The sequence below is a fragment of the Oncorhynchus keta genome, chromosome 34 (assembly GCF_023373465.1).
Source record: "Oncorhynchus keta strain PuntledgeMale-10-30-2019 chromosome 34, Oket_V2, whole genome shotgun sequence".
Lineage (NCBI taxonomy): Eukaryota > Metazoa > Chordata > Actinopteri > Salmoniformes > Salmonidae > Oncorhynchus > Oncorhynchus keta.
Genome location: NC_068454.1, coordinates 38,410,966 through 38,430,189, shown reverse-complemented (window position 1 = coordinate 38,430,189; position 19,224 = coordinate 38,410,966). Strand labels below are relative to the sequence as shown.

At 42.9% G+C, this 19,224-nt stretch overlaps 1 protein-coding gene across 5 annotated transcripts in view; it reads right to left on the bottom strand.

Annotated features, from left to right (window-relative positions):
- The window catches only part of LOC118367093 (low-density lipoprotein receptor-related protein 2-like), a 58,256-nt gene that overhangs the window by 32,394 nt on the left and 6,638 nt on the right, over positions 1–19,224 (bottom strand). For all 5 annotated transcript variants that reach the window (XM_052493821.1, XM_052493822.1, XM_052493824.1 and 2 more), the window contains exons 2-20: positions 17,051–17,167; positions 15,185–15,295; positions 14,939–15,052; positions 14,577–14,693; positions 13,786–13,929; positions 13,402–13,521; positions 13,150–13,278; positions 12,453–12,622; positions 7,926–8,149; positions 5,304–5,510; positions 4,952–5,154; positions 4,718–4,858; positions 4,343–4,546; positions 2,750–2,942; positions 1,800–1,925; positions 1,362–1,492; positions 925–1,062; positions 530–814; positions 99–338 (exon numbers count right to left, since the gene is read on the bottom strand). In XM_052493821.1, the coding sequence (XP_052349781.1) occupies positions 99–338; positions 530–814; positions 925–1,062; positions 1,362–1,492; positions 1,800–1,925; positions 2,750–2,942; positions 4,343–4,546; positions 4,718–4,858; positions 4,952–5,154; positions 5,304–5,510; positions 7,926–8,149; positions 12,453–12,622; positions 13,150–13,278; positions 13,402–13,521; positions 13,786–13,929; positions 14,577–14,693; positions 14,939–15,052; positions 15,185–15,295; positions 17,051–17,167 (3,114 nt within the window). The remainder of the gene's footprint in view (positions 1–98; positions 339–529; positions 815–924; positions 1,063–1,361; positions 1,493–1,799; positions 1,926–2,749; positions 2,943–4,342; positions 4,547–4,717; positions 4,859–4,951; positions 5,155–5,303; positions 5,511–7,925; positions 8,150–12,452; positions 12,623–13,149; positions 13,279–13,401; positions 13,522–13,785; positions 13,930–14,576; positions 14,694–14,938; positions 15,053–15,184; positions 15,296–17,050; positions 17,168–19,224) is intronic.

Sequence of the window (19,224 nt, the reverse complement as noted above, 5' to 3'; positions counted from 1 at the left end):
GCTAACAGTTAGATCCCAAAAAGACACTCAATAACAGAGAAATTAGTCCTACAATAAATGTGTGGAAATAAAAGTGATCCTTGACTAGGGAGACTCACTGCAGTTGGCCTCGTCGGAGCTGTCCCCACAGTCGTTGTCTGTGTCACACATCCAGGTGTGTGGGATGCAGCGGTGGTTGGCACACGTGAACTGGTTGGCCGGGCAGGTGCCAGGGTTCTGGGTGGGGCAGTTCCGCTCGTCACTGCCGTCGAAGCAGTCGTTGTGACCGTCGCAGTGCCAACCACTGGGCACACATTGCTGGTTGGCACAGGTGAACGCCCTGGGTGAGCAGGTGGTGTCTGAGAGAGAGCAGGAATGATTAATGAAACAGAAATGTTTTGCTTCTTGCTAACACTGTAACAAGCCATTTAAAGTATACTTACATCTAAGTATACGTATATTAAACATGATTACTAATGCCCCAATAAAGTGCCTCGAGTGACATACTAACAGTTAGTATAGACCATTGAATCAGAACGTAATGCATTACTATGAGCTCTTCCACAGTTGGCCTCATCACTGTTGTCGTGGCAATCGTCAACGCCATCGCATCTGTAGTTCTGAGGGACACATTTCCCGTTGGTGCAGGAGAAGGAGTTGGCACCACACTGCAGCGTGGGGGGCTCGTTGGAAGGGTCCTCTACACACGTCTGCTGGCTGGGCGCCAGCTTCATGCCATACGGACAGCCACACACCCTCTGCGAGTCCGGCGCCGGGAAGCAGAAATGGCTGCAGTCTCCATTAGGATTAGTATTCCTATTGCAGAAGTTGGAACCTGAGAGGGGCAGTAAAAGGATATCATTAAATGAGTACAGCGATGGCCACATAGCTATCCTCCATAACATAAACACTGCAGGCAGGGAAAGCAATGAAAGAGGTGCTCACCGGTCTGGGAGTTGTGGTTGAATGATTTGACGTGCATGATGTGGCTGATTCCCCGCCTGATGATGACCATCTCTCCCCCGTCAGTCTTGCGCACACGTACGATCCCACCCAGGCGCCAGTCAGTGAAATATGCATAACCTGGATGTGCCGAGCAGGAATGCTCATGAAAGTGAGACCCGGCGTTGAGAATATCAGGGCACGACCTACGACATTAGCCATTCTGTCGCTCATCACCAGTGAACTAATGTTTGAGATGACACGGTAATTGGCAATTCTAATGGTCATTAATCGAGCATGTTTGACAAGTAGTAATGACATTTTAAAGGTGAAAGCGTTTATACAACAACAAGGTAGCTTTACCTACGATTGATGGAATGGTGATGCATACCGTTCCCTATGCAAATTGAATTCATGAGAAAATTTGAAGATTTAGTCACCTCCAAAGATGGTGAGACCAAAAGGATGTGAGATCTGAGTGATGCGCTCCAGAGACAACCTGTTCCGTCCATCAAAGTTGCTGTGCTCGATCTTATCAAAGAAGGCATCCACCCAGTACAGGCGCATGGAGCTGGGGGGGAGACAGGACCAGTGGAACAGACAGAAATTATTATATACTGTTACACAAACATATTGTCAGGAGGAGGATTAGTGAAGATCATTCTGATAAGACGCTTAATTGGATCTTAGATGGGTGAACAAAAACATGATGTCAACTTATCACACATGGTGGCACAATGTTGCAATATAGTGACAAAGTCAATCCTAAGGATCTAATTTGTTATTCATGAAATTGCTATCTGTTTTCTTGACCGGGTTTTACTGGATGAGGAAGAATGTCATATTTTGAGGCCATTCCTCTGAGACCTTTGGCTCACCTCCAGTCGATAGCCAGGCCGTTGGGCCAGCCAAGTGTAGTGTTAACAATCGACAGGGCATGTGACCCATCACACCAGGCCCTCATAATCTTCGCTGGACGATACCAGTCGGTCCAGAAAATATACCTGTCAAATAAAACATACACATTAACCAACAATCACACTTATATTGGAAAATATGATCGTGTCTGTTTCACCTCAACCGAAGTAGACTCTGGCTTTCGGACTACTTCAAAATCTTCTATGAACTGAGAAATATAGACAGTTTATTTGAGAGCGCCACGGGGTTTTTCCGTTTAAGCTAAGTTCTTAGTGTCCACTACAATACTGGCCTTCATGCATCACTAATCTAGGCCGTTGGACCCAGAGACCTTGTGATTTTGTAGCTATTGGAAATGTCTCACGGGCACTAAATAAAGACTCATTTTTATCAGGTTTGGGGTTTTAAAGTGTGAACAATCTATGAGAGAGCCGGTACCTCTCGCATTATGCTAGGTGTGACTAGACATAAGTGCTCAGTTTGCTAATGCTTTTTCATGTTCTTAATAGGCAGGGGTCCAGGATGAAAACATGGGCCTCTGAGCCCTGCTGGGTCTGGCTAATGCCCTCACTAAGTTGTACTTGCCCAGGAACATTTCGCCTACTTGACCGATTTCTCACACTATCTGTGTTTCCTTTTGACTTCCTATGGTGCTTTAAATTAATCTAAAGTAAATATAATCTGATTATATTAACGAATTAAATAGAATCAAACGTTTCAATTAGGATATTGTTCTGTAAAAAACATGCATTACTCGGTAAAGTCAACATGCATCAACAAGGTACAGAACCCTATCATATCTGCTATATATCCCTCCCTCTCTCATGTTTGTTGCCACAGTCAGGCTGGAAGTGGCACCAAACCTCTCTCCCTGACCCCTCCTCCTTAATCCCAGCCCAGCTGTATTTACCCAATCACAGGGTGCACCACGATGGACCTTGGGTTGTTCAGGTTGCGTATGATGGCTCTCCTGGACTGATCGGCCAGCTTCATGACTGAAATACTCCTGTAACGCGGGTCTGTCCAGTAGAGGTTCTTTGAAATCCAGTCGTAAGCCAAGTCCTCCACGCCGTCCACTCTATTGGTAGCTAGCACCTCTCTGCCTGTGCAGAACAAAGCGAGGACACGGCCATTTAGTACAGAGATGAAAGAGGAACCCATTTAAGTAAATAGACTGTCAGCTTGCATTTGCCCTATGTAGACCTGACAGAGAAAACTAGGGCTGGTCAACCCTATGTTGCAAGAACAACACCACTTATCAGAGCAGTTTGTGGTTTCATTTTATCCTGGAATTTCTTTCTTCGTGGATTTATCACATAAGTAACTTGTTTTACAGGGCTATCGAGTCGTAAGTTGAAAGATAAATTAAGTTTAATTCCAAAATGCTATATATATACATTTTGAGAAATGTTGGTGAATTAGCTTTTATTGTTTAAAGAAATTATGAAAGAGATTGGTGTATTTTTACAATATCTAATCATGGCATGGTGTTGTTCAATGACAGACATGTGTTTGTGTAAAATCTATCAATGGATGGTTTCATTTCAGAGAGACAAATAATCATGTTTTTTTGCTGAATGCTATATATCCGCCTCTCTCAGAGAAATAAGTAGTACTGCTAGGTTTTACACAGTCAAATGTAATGAAAAACGATATTTTTTAATAAAGAAATATACAAATGATATAATATTTTTCAATAGAGTAATATGAGATCTGTATGTAAAACTTTTACAGTTGACATTTTAGTCATGTAGATGTTCTAATCCAGAGCGATTTAAGTAAGTGCATTTATCTTAAGACGGCTTGGAGAGACAAACATATAGCACCGTCAAATGTACAGGATATAAACTTTCCATTCCAGCTAAACAATGAATATATAGTGTTTTACAAAAAAATTGAAAATATATTAATTAAACATCTGAGAGCTAATATCTTACAAACCACATGAAGGTACCCATATGCAATAGTTTCTGACAAATAAACACAAATGTGAAAAATTGGTGGTTTTCGCGTTCTGGAAAAAAAACTTAAAATATTGAAGCTTCTGCAACTTTTAGTAAATGTTTGTATTATCACATTCTGGAGCCTGATTTTGAGCTGTTACGTGATAGTTTCACTGCTGTCCATGCTCCTGTCTACTCCCTACCTCCCTCTCTACCTCCCTCCCTCCTTCCTTCCCTCCCTCTCCCATTGCACTGCCCGGCTCCATAAGGCACTCCTATAACTGACGTGGTATAAGCTCGGCTGGATCACATGCTTGAGCTCTCTGCTTGAAACAATATTATGTAGGGTTTTAAATATGGTTAAAAAATGAAATATAATATTTCCATGATAGTAAATGAAAAGTATTTCTTCACATTCTAATAAATGGAGAGAAAAACATGCAGTGATTATGAACTACAAACTCAGCAATAAAACAATATTCAACAAATATTTCACTATTTCATTCTACATACAGTATCGAGTCATCAATCCAACCAAATAAAATGTAGGATGCTCTCACCGGTGCCGTCCACTTTCTGTTTGTAGATGATGTCTTTAGCCGTGTCTGAGAAGAAGATAGCATTGTCTTCTGCGCTGAAGTCCACCCCAACGAAATAAGAGGGTGTTCCAGTGATAGGGAGGATAACATCCTCCTGAGAGGACAGGTTGAAGGGGATGCCTCGGACAGCCAGCTGGCTGGAGAAGAGCAGGAACTGCCGCACCACTGGAGAGAGAGAAAAGAAGACATCCACCATAAACCTCCAGATAACACATCCTATGTCACACCACATTGGCTCTCACAGTATAAAGAGAACATATAAAGGACACAAGGACACAAGACAAAGTCCAACGTAAATAGGGACAAAGCTAAACGCGGTTTGTGTGTTGGTCTTACCAACACATCTCTTGCCATCAGCCTGCAGGTCGTAGCCCATGCGACACCTGCAGCGGTAGCCCAGCCCTTGATTGTCTGACCTGTGGCTTAGAATACAGATCTGCTCACAGCCGCCCATGGCTGCCCCGCAAGGGTTCGACACTGTAAACACAACACAACGTGCACACGCTCAGTCACTGACAGAACATACAGAGGTGGGACAGATCAGAGTATTTATAGCAGTGACATGCTTACCATTTGGTTGTCTTAGTTGGTGTACCACCTGCACTCCATGTGGGGTCTGAGATGTAGTGTAGACCACCTGAGGGTTAGTGTCACCGAACTTGTTGGCTTTCATCACGGCCATCTTGGTCCAGTCAGTGAAATACACAATGTGCTCAAACATACTGATGCCAAAGGGGTGAGGAATCACAGCACCTCCATGAACCACTGTTTTCCTGAAAGGGGGATTATAAAACAAGGCTATATCCATCCCATTTTGACAGAGATCTGCATTGTTTTCCGTTCTTACATATGGTCTTCAGACATTTGGCCAAACAACATCTGATTTGAGCTCTTTCGTAGGGAATATATCTGGTATGCTTACCTATGAAGCCCATCATATGTGGTAGTTTCAATATAGTCATAGCGGCTATCAACCCAGTAGACCCGCTTGGCATCAATATCCAGTGTGATCCCTGCTGGCCAGCCCAATTTAGTCCTGATGATCCCATAGCGATTGGTACCATCCATGTATGCCCGCTCCAAACCCGGCTCTCCATTCACAGAGTCCCAGTCTGAGAAGAACAGGAACCTGTGAAGAAATGTATTTTGGTTTAGTTAGGTACAGGTCACCAGTACAGTACGTTGATATGTACTGGATGCAATATAGAACATTGGTAAACTGGATTTCAAGCAGTGAAGTTATTCATCCCTATAGCCATAAAATGACCTGGTAGTCTTAAACAAATCTACTTTGAAACAAAAGTACACACCTCACACACCTGGTTATGGTCTTAAAAAAGAAGACACCTGTAGCATGTCAGATATACATTTGAAATCTATTACATTTTGAGTTTGCATCCCAATATTACACTTTATGTACAGTTGTAGTCAGAAGTTTACATGCACTTTGCAAAAGTTTACAAAACTTGTTTTTCAACCAATCCACAAATTCCTTGTTAAGAAACTATAGTTGTGGCAAGTCCCTTAGGACATCTACTATGTGCATGACACAAGTCATTTTTCCAACAACTGTTTACAGACAGATTATTTCACTTATAATTCACTGTATCACAATTCCAGTGGATCAGAAATGTTTGACTGTGCCTTCAAACAGCTTGGAAAATTCCAGAAAATGATGTCATGGCTTCAGAAGATTCTGATAGGCTAATTGACATCATTTGAGTCAATTGGAGGTGTACCTGTGGATGTATTTCAAGGCCTACCTTCAAACTCAGTGCCTCTTTGCTTGACATCATGGGAAAATCTAAAGAAATCAGCCAAGACTTCAGAAAAAAATGAAGACCTCCACAAGTCTGGTTCATCCTTGGGAGCAATTTCCAAACGCCTGAAGGTACCACGTTCATCTGTACAATAGTACACAAGTATAAACACCATGGGACCACGCAACCGTCATACCGCTCAGGAAGGAGACGCGTTCTGTTTCCTAGAGATGAACGTACTTTGGTGCGAAAAGTGAAAATCAATCCCAGAACAACAGCAAAGGACCTTGTGAAGATGCTGGAGGAAGCAGGTACAAAAGTATCTATATCCACAGTACAACGAGTCCTAGATTAACATAACCTGAAAGGCTGCTCAGCAAGGAAGAAGCCACTGCTCCAAAACCACCATAAAAAAGCCAGACTACAGTTTGCAACTGCACATGGGGACAAAGATCGCAACTTTTTGGAGAAATGTCCTCTGGTCTGATGAAACAAAAATAGAACTGTTTGGCCATAATAACCATCCTTATGTTTGGAGGAAAAAGGGGGAGGCTTACAAGCCGAAGAACACCATGCCAACTGCAAAGCACTGGGGTGACAGCATCATGTTGTGGGGGTGCTTTGCTGCAGAAGGGACTGGTGCACTTTACAAAATAGATGGCATCATGAGGAAAGAAAATTATCTGGATATATCAAAACAGCATCTCAAGACATCAGTCAGTAAATGAAAGCTTGGTCACAAATGGGTCTTCCAAATGGACAATGACCCCAAGCAACATGGCTTAAGGACAACAAAGTCAAGGTATTGAAGTGGTCATCACAAAGCCTGACCTCAATCCCATAGAAAATGTGTGGGCAGAACTGAAAAAGCATGTGCGAGCAAGGAGGCCTACAAACCTGATTCAGTTACACCAGCTCTGTCAGGAGGAATGGGCCAAATTTCACCCAACTTATTGTGGGAAGCTTGTGGAAAGCTACCCGAAACATTTAACCCAAGTTAAACTATTTAAATGCAATGCTACCAAATACTAATTGAGCGTATGTAAACCTCTGACCCACTGGGAATGTGATGAAAGAAATAAAAGCTGAAATAAATAATTCTCTCTACTATTATTCTGACATTTAACATTCTTAAAATAAAGTGGTGATCATAACTGACCTAAAACAGGGACTTTTTACTTGGATTAAATGTTAGGAATTGTGAAAAACTAAGTTTAAATGTATTTGTCTAAAATGTACGTAAACTTCCGACTTCAACTGTATATCACAGAAAAGTGAAATATAACAAAACTGCTGGACATAGAAACACAGATTTTTTGGTGGCTTTAAAAAAATATATGTTTATTAATTATGAAATTATGAAAAATATTACTAACATTTCACACGAGGCCACTAGGTAATTTGACTGCAGGAAAGGCCTACCAAATGGTGAGACATAAGCAGATTTTGTTTTTTAATTGAATCTGAAACAGATACTGTATATCCTCTACCGTCTTTGTCTCTGGGTCTACAGGTGGGCCAGCCCTAAATCCCACCAAGGTAGAACAAGTGTCTACATTTATTATCACTTACTAGTTTACCTGGAGCCACTTGGCCCAGTCTCCCCTCTCGAGCAGTACTATTGGATTACAATGAGGCTCATCGCTTTTAATACTGCTCACTAATCCCACAGGACAATCTTCTAATCTCTCACCCTTATTACTTCCTACCGGTGCAGCATGAGAGAGAATCGGCGAGATAGAGGGATGGAGGGATGGAGGGATGGGGAGGTCCCCTCTACTCACCCCACAGTTGGGTCCACGGCCAGCCCTCTGGGGTTTCCCAGATTCTCTGCGATCAGCGTCACCCGGTTACTCCCGTTAAAATCCACCATGTCAATCCGGTTGACGCTTGCCTCCACCATATACAGTTTATTGTTCACCCAGTCCACGGCCAGGTTCTCAGGGTAGTCAACTGATACATTTAAAACCACCTGCATATTGGAACCGTTCATACTCACCGAAAAAACCTGCCCACAAAAGAAAGGATTGTTTTTAAGAGATTAGCCCTATTGGTGGTTATAGCTCCAGAAAGACATGGAGAAATAACAGGGATGGGATATGTCACCAAAATACCCATAAAATTAGAAGGAAATGACTATTATTAAGGCTGGGTTTTGGTTGCTTGTCTGACTTCCATCTTGTCTGTCTAGTAGCATTCTAGTAGCATTCTAGTAGCATATCTGGCATTACTCATCTCATATGTGTATACTGTTTTCTATACTATTCTACGGTATCTCATTCACTTAATAATGTTTACATATCATACATTACTCATTGCGTATGTATATACTGTTCTCTATACTATTCTACAGTATCTCATTCACTTAATGATGCTTACATATCATACATTACTCATCGCGTATGTATATACTGTTTTCTATACTATTCTACAGTATCTCATTCACTTAATGATGCTTACATATCTTGCATTACTCATCGCGTATGTATATACTGTTTTCTATACTATTCTACAGTATCTCATTCACTTAATGATGCTTACATATCTTGCATTACACATCTCGCATGTTTTTACCGACATCGCTTGTCCATATGTACAGTATATTGTCTTAATTCATTCCTACTTAGATTTGTGTGTATTGGGTATATATTGTGTAATTTGTGAGATATTACTTGTTAGATATTTCAGGGAAGTTAGGAACCAATATACACAGGCAGTTAGGAAAGGCAGTTAGGGAAGCAAAGGCTATCTTTTTCAAACAGAAATTTGCATTCTGTAGCACAAACTCCCAAAAGTTCTGGGACACTTTAAAGTCCATGGGGAATAAGAGCACCTCCTCCCAGCTGCCCACTGCACTGAGGCTAGGAAACACTGTTACCACCGATAAATCTACGATAATATGTATATATCTTTTAATTTTACCCCTTTTTTCTCCCCAATTTTGTGGTATCCAATTGGTAGTAGATACAGTCGTCTCATCACTGCAACTCCCGTACGGACTCAGGAGAGACGAAGGTCGGGAGCCATGCGTCCTCTGAAACACAACCCAACTAAGCTGCACTGCTTCTTGACACAATGCACATCCAACCCGGAAGCCAGCTGCACCAATGTGTCGGAGGAAACACTGTACACCTGGCGACCTGGTCAGCGTGCACTGGACCCTGCCCACCACAGGAGTCGCTAGTGAGCGATGAGACAAGGATATCCCTGCCGGCCAAACCCTCCCCTGCGATGCAGTGCCTTAGACCACTGTGCCACCTGATAATCGAGAATTTCAACAAGCATTTTTCTACGGCTGGCAATGCTTTCCACCTGGTTACCCCTACCCAGGTCAACAGCTCTGCACCCCCCACAGCAACTTGCCCAAGCCTCCCCCATTTCTCCTTCACCCCTACAAATCAGCCGGGCTAGACAATCTCGACCCTCTCTTTCTAAAATAATCTGCCGCAATTGTTGCAACCCCTATTACTGTTCAACCTCTCTTTTGCATCGTCTGAGATCCCTAAAGATTGGAAAGCTAACGCGGTCATCCCCCTCTTCAAAGGGGGAGACACTCTAGAACCAAACTGTTACAGACCTATATCTATCCTACCCTGCCTTTCTAAAGTCTTCGAAAGACAAGTTAACAAACAGATCACCGACCATTTTGAATCCCACCGTACCTTCTTCGCTATGCAATCTGGTTTCCGAGCTGGTCATAGGTGCACCTCAGCCACGCTCAAGGTCCTAAACGATATCATAACCGCCATCGATAAAAGACAACACTGTGGAGCCGTCTTCATCGACCAAGCCAAAGCTTTCAACTCTGTCAATCACCACATTCGTATCGGCAGACTCAACAGCCTTGGTTTCATAAATGACTGCCTCGCCTGGTTCACCAACTACTTCTCAGAAAGAGTTCAGTGTATCAAATCAGAGGGCCTGTTATCAGGACCTCTGGCAGTCTCTATGGGGGTGCCACAGGGCTCAATTCTCAGGCCGACTATTTTCCCTGTATACATCAATGATGTCGCTCTTGCTGCTGGTGATTCTCTGATTCACATCTACGCAGACGACGCCATTCTGTATAATTCTGGCCCTTCATTGGACACTGTGTTAACAAACCTCCAGACGAGCTTCAATGCCATACAACACTCCTCCCATGGCCTCCAACTGCTCTTAAATGCAAGGAAAACGAAATGCATGCTCTTCAACCGATCACTGCCCGCACCCATCCGCCCATCTAGCATCACTACTCTGGACGGTTCTGACTTAGAATATGTGGACAACTACAAATACCTAGGTGTCTGGGTAGACTGTAGACTCTCCTTCCTGACTCACATCAAGCATCTCCAATCCAAAGTGAAATCTGGAATTGTCTTCTATTTCACAACAAAGCATCCATCACTCATGCTGCCATGCTTTACATACTCTTGTACATACCCTTGTAAAACTGACTATCCTACAGATCCTTGACTTCGGAGATGTCATTTACAAAATAGCTTCCAACACTCGACTCAGCAAATTGGATGCAGTCTATTACAGTGCCATCCGTTTTGTCACCAAAGCCCCATATACTACCCACCACTGCGACCTGGTATGCTCTCGTTGTCTGGCCATCGCTTCATATCCGTCGCCAAACCTACTGGCTCCAGGTCATCTATAACTCTTTGCTAGGTAAAGCCCCGCCTTATCTCAGCTCACTGGTCACCATAGCAGCACCCACCCGTAGCACGTGCTCCAGCAGGTATATTTCACTGGTCACCCCCAAAGCCAACTCCTGCTTTGGCCGCCTTTCCTTCCAGTTCTCTGCTGCCAATGACTGGAACGAATTGCAAAAATCACTGAAGCTGGAGACTCATATCTCCGTCACTAGCTTTAAGCATTAGCTGTCTGAGCAGCTTACAGATAGATCATTGCATCTGTAAATAGCACAACCAACTACCTCATCCCCATATTGTTATTTTTTGTTTTGCTCCATTGCACCCCAGTATCTCTACTTGCACATTCATCTTCTGCACATCTATCACTCCAGTGTTTTTGCTCAATTGTAATTATTTCGCCACTATGGCCTATTTATTGCCTTTACCTCCCTAATCTTATTACATTTGCACGCACTGTATATAGATTTTTCTATTGTGTTATTGACTGTACGTTTGTTTATCCCATGTGTAACTCTGTGTTGTTTGTGTCGCACTGGTTTGCTTTATCTTGGCCAGGTCGCAGTTGTAAATGGGAACTTGTTCTCAACTGGCCTACCTGGTTAAATAAAGGTGAAATAAAATTAAAAGAAATAAAAATATATTACTGCACTGTTGGAGCTAGAAGCACAAGCATTTTGCTACACCTGCAATAACATTTGCTATTTTTTTATTTAACCTTTATTTAACTTGGCAAGTCAGTTAAGAACAAATTCTTATTAAATTCTTGATTTGATTGATTTGATTTGGGGGTGGCAGCTAGCCTAATGGTGAGTGGTGCTGGTCAGGTATTATTTTGAAACCTCTACCCTACCGATTCAAAGATGGCACCAGTTTCTCAGGCTTGAAGCCTTGGCACCTAGGAAGGGATAGTGCTCTTTTCAGCTCTGGCTCATTTGAAATGAGATCCAGACATCTAAAAAGCAGGATTTTCAGCTGACCTGTTTAAAGAGAAACTGAAGATGTGGAAGTAGCCTACTAGTTTGACCTCCCCGGTTTGTTCACATGCCCTGTTTGTGGTCGCCCCACCCCCCCACCCCACACACACACTTTAAATCAGCTGTCCTTCTGCCATGGAGGTAGCTGATCTACACAGATACCCCGCTCCTGGTACGTTTTCAGCCTCATGGCTGGGGTTCAAACCATACAGAAGCCAAGAGACTGAACAAAGCCCTTTGAGCTGGCCAAAGAATGCATATAACAGGGTGGACATGGTGAAAACAAATATTATACGATCACTTTGAAAATAAGAAAGTTTGAAGAAAGTGCACAGAGCTATGTAAACATTGTACAAGTATATCAGACTGTAACAGCTTTCCTGATTAGATATTTTTCTACTTCCCTTCATTATGACCCAGTCATTTTGGAGCCATTAGGTCTGCCTGATGGTACAGTATTAACAGTGGTGGTATCTTAAGAGATCTGTCAAAGTATTCCCTCTCCTCTGAGGGGGGGCAGGTTCTGTACAACTCAAGGATTCCCTCAAACAATGTATTTCTATCTTGTGGACTGTAACTATGGTCTACTGTACAGGTAATTATAGCGATGCACTAATTCCTTTAACAGGGCCAGAGGAAACCATTCATGATGGGGATTGGATGAAGTATTGGAGTATTCAAAGGCCAGTATTACCTTGTTCTGAATAGTATCTGTCCAAAAGACTCTTTTGAGTTGGAAGTGGAAGTCCACCCCGACAACGACGCCTCTGTTCCGGGAATGGACCAGGGTGCGAGAGCTGTGCCCATGGATGTCACCAATCAGCAGGTCTCGGCCATTGGAGAAGATCAGCGAGGGTACTCCAGCTACCGACAGTAGACAAGGCAATCGGTAAGACAACAATATCAGACATTTCCTAATCTCTGGTTAGAAGCATTTATTTTTAGACTTTACCTAAATAATGAGTCATGATTTTACACAGGAGTGGAAGAGATAGTGAATAAAAAACTATACATTTTAGTCAGTCAGCTTCGATACCTGATTCAAATCTAAATCTATGTTAGAACCTTTTTTATTTTCATTTAATCCATTTGATGTCATTTTTAGGAACCCATATGGCCAAGATAATTTAATCTGTACTACTAACAGAGAGAATATCTCCTTGCTGCTAGCCTCATGATCAAAGGCAGAGGGGTCTGTCTCTTGGTCAATAGTCATTCACTGGTCCACAGAAGCAAACGACTGGCTAAAACAACACTCGGTGCGCAACAATGCACCAGAAAGCAGAGCAGGCTGGCAGGGGCTGGCAGATAGGAGGCTGGGCTGAGGGGCTGAAGGTTTTGGGACTGGAGGATTGGGCTTGATATGTTGAAGCTCAACCACGGCCACTCACTTGAGACGTTAGCGCTGCAGTATCGGTGCTGCTCTAGGAAATAGCCCTCTCGACAGCTGCAGCGATGGGTTCCCATCCTGTCTTCACAGAACTGATCGCAGACGCCCCACATCGTACAGTCATCAAAGTCTTCACCCAAGAACAAAATTATAAAAAATTGAATGAGTCAAAAGCACACATCCCATATTCTACCTCCGGTAGCCTGAGTTTCCAGTTCTTTCAATGTCAATGAGTGAATGGATCAGTATTCACCGATACAAGAGCGGATGTTGTTATTGTTGACAATGTATCCAGAAGGACATGAGCAGGTTCCTCCCTCGGGGGACGCATGACAGCGATGCTCACAGCTCAGTGAGGCACACCTCCAGATACCTGACAACCACAGACAGACACACATTACTCCCAATGGCACTTTTCAAAATAGAGGTTAGTGTGTGTGTGTGTGTGTGTGTGTGTGTGTGTGTGTGTGTGTGTGTGTGTGTGTGTGTGTGTGTGTGTGTGTGTGTGTGTGTGTGTGTGTGTGTGTGTGTGTGTGTGTGTGTGTGTGTGTGTGTGTGTGTGTGTGTGTGTGTGTGCGTGCGTGCGTGCGTGTGTGTGTGTGTGCGTGCATGTTAAACTGGTTGTATTGTTACTGACTGCAATTGCGCCCAGCAGTGGTGCTGGTCTCATCCTCTCCATCTGGACATTGGGCTTTCCCATCACACAGTTGGTCCATGGGGATACACAGGCCTGAGGACGGACAGGGCCATTCTCCAGGATAGCACTCACGTGGTATGGCATCTACAGAGAATACAAAGTCATCTTCACTGCCTTTGACCACACCAGAGACAATAGAGAGCAAAAACAGGAGGGAACCAGAGTTGTACACATGCCACATTCGTGCTTTGCGAAAACAGCAACAGTGTGTGAGGTATGCATTGAAGACAGCAGACTTATCTTCATAGGAATTCACGGGCTGAACTCAAGGGCACTGTGACTCAAATCAAATCAACTCAAACTTCATTGTCTGGGAAAACACTGTCACTTTAAATCACTGGGGGTGGGGGGGGTGGGGGGGGAGTATCGAGAGGGTCACATGGGGGCTCGGAAGGTTCTGCAGCCCATCCTCTAAAAACACACTTCAGAGCAGTGTGGAGGAATTCTAAAGCTCTTTGGAGGGCTGAGCCATCTTGTGCCACAAAGAGGCATTTGAATACCACACTTCAAGGTGCACAAGCATAGCGCCTAGCCAATACCAATCATGGAGACCAGAGGTGAATCAGGTTCATACACAACAGCGTTTCTCACTCATTAACGTGTGCTTCCTCTGAACCTGCGTACTGTTTCCTTTTCATGTCTCTGTGTCCAATATTAGAAATGTGTCAAGAGAGATTTGACCAAAGGGACTAGCATCAGGAAGGGGAGGTGGAACTCTGTAGCATCCATACCACAGCCTTTCTCATCTGCATTGTCTTCACAGTCGTCTTCTCCATCACAAAGCCAGACTTGGTGAATACAGCGACCACTGGGGCACGTGAAGTAGCTCCCTCTGCAAGCGGGATAGGCTACATGGAGCGAGTGTGAGAGAGAGAGAGCGAGAGAGAGAGAGAGAGAGAGAGAGAGAGAGAGAGAGAGGAGAGAGAGAGAGAGAGAGAGAGAGAGAGAGAGAGAGAGAGAGCGAGAGAGCACATAGAAAAGGTCAGATTAAGTCCAGGTTAGGGGGAGAATCTATCTGGGGAGTTAAGATAAGAGCTGCAGACTCAAGGTTTTCAGATAGCAGCAATGGTGCAAGGAGGGTAGAGGTACGCACTGCAGTTCTGTTCGTCACTCCTGTCTCCACAGTCGTCGTCGTGGTCACAGACATAGCGTTGAGGGACACACTCTCCGTTGCCACATTGGAACAGGCCACTGCTGCAGTGCTGTGCTGTAGAAAGCAGACACAAAACCCCTTCAGCAACTGACTGTATTTATAAGTTCTTCATCTCAACCCTGCTGCTCAGGTAGAGGGTCTGGCTGAATGCGTGATCATGCGTCACGGCCAGAAGTAGACACTTACTGCAGTTGGACTCGTCTGACGCGTCACGGCAGTCCACGACCTGGTCACAGCGCTGAGTCTGGTTATAACAGGCACCGTTGGCACACCTCAGTTCTGTACACTCAGGGTAGTCTAAGAAGGAAATGAACATGCCAGAACAGGCCAATCATACTAGACTGACATAGAACAAAACCATCTGTGGAATGTTTAAGGAATATAAGGAATCAGCATCAATTCCCAAAACAAATCATTTGTTCAAAGAGGTGTATAACCCTTTCCCCTGTCAAACGTCAAATGTCTTAAACATGTCTCAAATGTCAAACGTCAAATGTTTTAAATGTCAGTCGTCTTAAACATTCCTATATAAAGTTCTCATGTACTCAAGCATTAATGAACTTCTTAGGGCTAGGCCCCTTTTTTCTCAATTTCCGCCTGAACGACGTGCCCAAAGTAAACTGCCTGTAGCTCAGGCCCTGAGGCCAGGATATGCATATAATTAGTAACATTGGAAAGAAAACACTTTGAGGTTTGTAGAAATGTTCAAATAATGGAGGAGAATATAACACAATAGATATGGTAGGAGAAAATCCTATTATAAAATAGCTCCCTTGGTGCAATTCCTATGGCTTCCACAGGGTGTCAGCAGTCTGTGTTCAAGGTTTCAGGCGTGTAACTTCAAAAACGAATAAGAAATAACCGTTTTTATAAGAGGACACAGTCTTGGAAATCTGTGTTTTTGTGCGCCATGACGAAGTTGTGCACCTGCTAAAATCGGTTTCCTATTGAACATACTTCTTACTGAAAGAAATATTATAGTTTGATTACATTTTAGGGTGTCTGAGGAATAAATAGAAACGTATTTTGACTTGTTGAAACAAAGTTTAGGGGTAGATTTTCGGATTCCTTTCTCTGCAAATTGAACGAGTGGATTACTCAAATCGATGGCGCCAACTAAACAGACTTTTTGGGATATAGAAAATGATTTTATCTAACAAAACGACACTACATGTTATAGCTGGGACACTTTGGATGACAAATCATAGGAAGATTTTCAAAAATTAAGTGAATATTTAATCTTTATATGTGAATGTATGAAACCTGTGCCAGTGGAAAAATATTTTGATGTGCGGGGCCGTCCTCAAACAATCACATGGCATGCTTTCGCTGTAATAGCTACTGTAAATCAGACAGTGCAGTTAGATTAACAAGAATTTAAGCTTTCAGACGATATAAGACTTATACCTAAATGTTTCAAATCCATAATAACTATTAGAATTTGTTTGAATTACGCAACCTCCAGTTTCACCGGAAACTGTCCCGCTAGCGGGACACCGATCTTTTAAGAAGTTTTACACCCTTGCAATTAGCCAAATGTAACAGTCCGCTGCTAGCAGATCATTATTTTAGCAGCTCTAACCCTGTTTTAATCTCATTAACAGTAGAAGGGCCCACCCCTATTGAACCACCTGGTTACATGTGAAATATACCCTTGGCTGCTCCCCCATGAAGTTATGGTGGCAATTTACCTCTGAAATATAAAGCTGTGTACGGAATTATGTACACCCGCAAACAAGAAAAAATGCTAAAAGCTAATGGGAGGATAAAAACAGTTACTGTAAGTTTTCTATTAGCACCACAAACAACCTTGGCATTGTTTCTGACATTGGGAAATTACCAAAGTGTGAGTCTAACATGTCGGCACAATAATGGAATAGCAGCTGACTTCAGCTTGACTAATCCACCAAGGAATCTGCAATCAACCTCTGACAACAAGAAGCATATTGTGGCCATTCTGTCAGTCAGCGAGCCTATTAATTTGACAAATTGATTAAAATGCCAGAGGAGCCTGAGGCAAGAAGGTAAGTAAAGCCACATTGGGGGACTTACGGCAGTCTGTCTCATCAGCCCCGTCGGAGCAGTCGGTCAGCCGGTCACACCTGTACTCCCCTGGGATGCAGGCCCCATTGGTGCAGCTGAACTGCTCACTGGAGCATCTCCTACTAGCTGCAGAGAGATTGAGGAGCAACTTAACCACAAGTGCAACAGTTCTCTACATTGTAATTGCCTTTGTCATAGAGTCCTGTGTTTACAATTTGTGACATCTTTCACATTGGTGAAAATGTATTGAAATATTGCATGTATGGCTGCCAATGGAACTGGTTCCCATGTTTTTATTGATGATGTGACTGCTAACAAGAACAGCAGGATGAATTCTGAAGTTTTTAGGGCTATATTAACTGCTCACATTTAGCCAAGTGCTTCAAAACTCGCTTCACAGTGCAGATGGACAATGACCCGAAGCATACTGCGAAAGCAACCCAATACTTTTTTTTAAGGCAAAGAAGAGAACGTTCTGCAATGGCCAAGTCAATCACCTGACCTGAATCCAATTGAGCATGCATTTCAATTACTGAAGGCAAAACTGAAGGCAAAATGCCCAAAGAACAAGCAGGAACTGAAGACAGCTGCAGTAAAGGCCTGGCAGAGCATCACCAGGGAAGAAACCCAGCATCTGGTGATGACTATGGGTTCCAGACTTCAGGCAGTCATTGACTGCAAAGGATTTGCAACCAAGTAATAAAACTCCCAATTTAATTTATGATTGTTAGTTTGTCCAATTACTTTTGAGACCCTAAAATTAGAGGGCTATGGAATTCCTACACGGTTCATACAATAATTCTGACAAAACCCTTAAATTAAAGATGAAAGTCTACACTTAAAGCACATCTTGATTGTTTTCCTTTCAAATCTATTGTGGTGGCAAACCGAGCCAAAATTATGCAAATTGTGTCACTGTCCAAATAGGTCTAAGTAAGATAATGCCAGATGATTCTTACACACAAAAAACATTATTACTACTAAAGTTCTCTTCATTCCATATTTTGGACCAAACTTTTTTGTAATACCTTCAGTCCCCAGGTGCATAATTCTCCATTCTCTTAATCAGTTGATCATGATCATGTGTATTTTTTAATTAGGTCAGAAATGTGAAAACATTTTCCGCTCTTATTTTCCCTCTCTACTACTTCCTATGAATAATTGGAACTCTTAGTGTCTCTTATGAAAACATCTAAACAGTGTTAAGTGTGTTTTGGAATGTCTCTTATTGATGAAGCATGCTGGTAACAGCATTGAGATGACCTGGAGATGAGCGTGCCAGCCATCCTCCAGACAGTTATACAACCCTCAGCACACTCATCCCAAGTCTCCTTTTGATGTTCTCACTGAGTGGCATCTGAGGAGATAAGGTACCACCACTCTACCTTCCCTGACGTTTTCCAGGAGATATCGACTGAGGCAGCATAGTTCAGTGGCAGAGCGTTCTGTCAGACCCATCTGAATTGGAATGTGCATTTCTGATTGTTTCTCTCTGACGTGATTTAAGGCACATGCTGTTCCTTGTCAGAAATGTAATTGGAACACATAGTGGTACCAGGTGGTACCGCAAAACTCTTAAACCCAAATTCTTTGCGAAAGGAGATGCAAGGTGGTGGTTGGTGGTGTATGTCTGTGGTTGGTAGTCTACAGTGTCTTTTCGACTGCCTTTAAACACACTCCCTGGTTGGTCAAATATGTGCTGAAGAGAAAGGTTTTATACCTCAGTTGCAAAACAAACTGAAGACATGGAAATAGAAACAAACAACACTGTGAGAAATCAAATCAGTAGTACAAATGGAATGACATTGAATCTAACACTGCCATCCCACCAATCAAATGATACACAAAACACTTAATAAGAAAAAAACATTACATTTCCAAATTTGGACAATAAGATTTTTTGAAAATGATTCATGAACAATTTTCACATAATATAAATGTGTCAATGGGGATATCCATTGATCATTATGTAAAGCATAACGTATTAATACATGGATTGTAACTTCTACAACATAGGTGAAATTGCCACAGGGGATGGGGGAATATATCCCCCCCAATATACAGAACAGTATATTGGGGGGATCGGTGCCCCGAATTCGTCCCCCACAATAATTGATTTAAAACCATACAAAAAAACTTAAATATGTTTTGGTTGGTCACCCCCAGGAGGTCTGGGGGGGCCC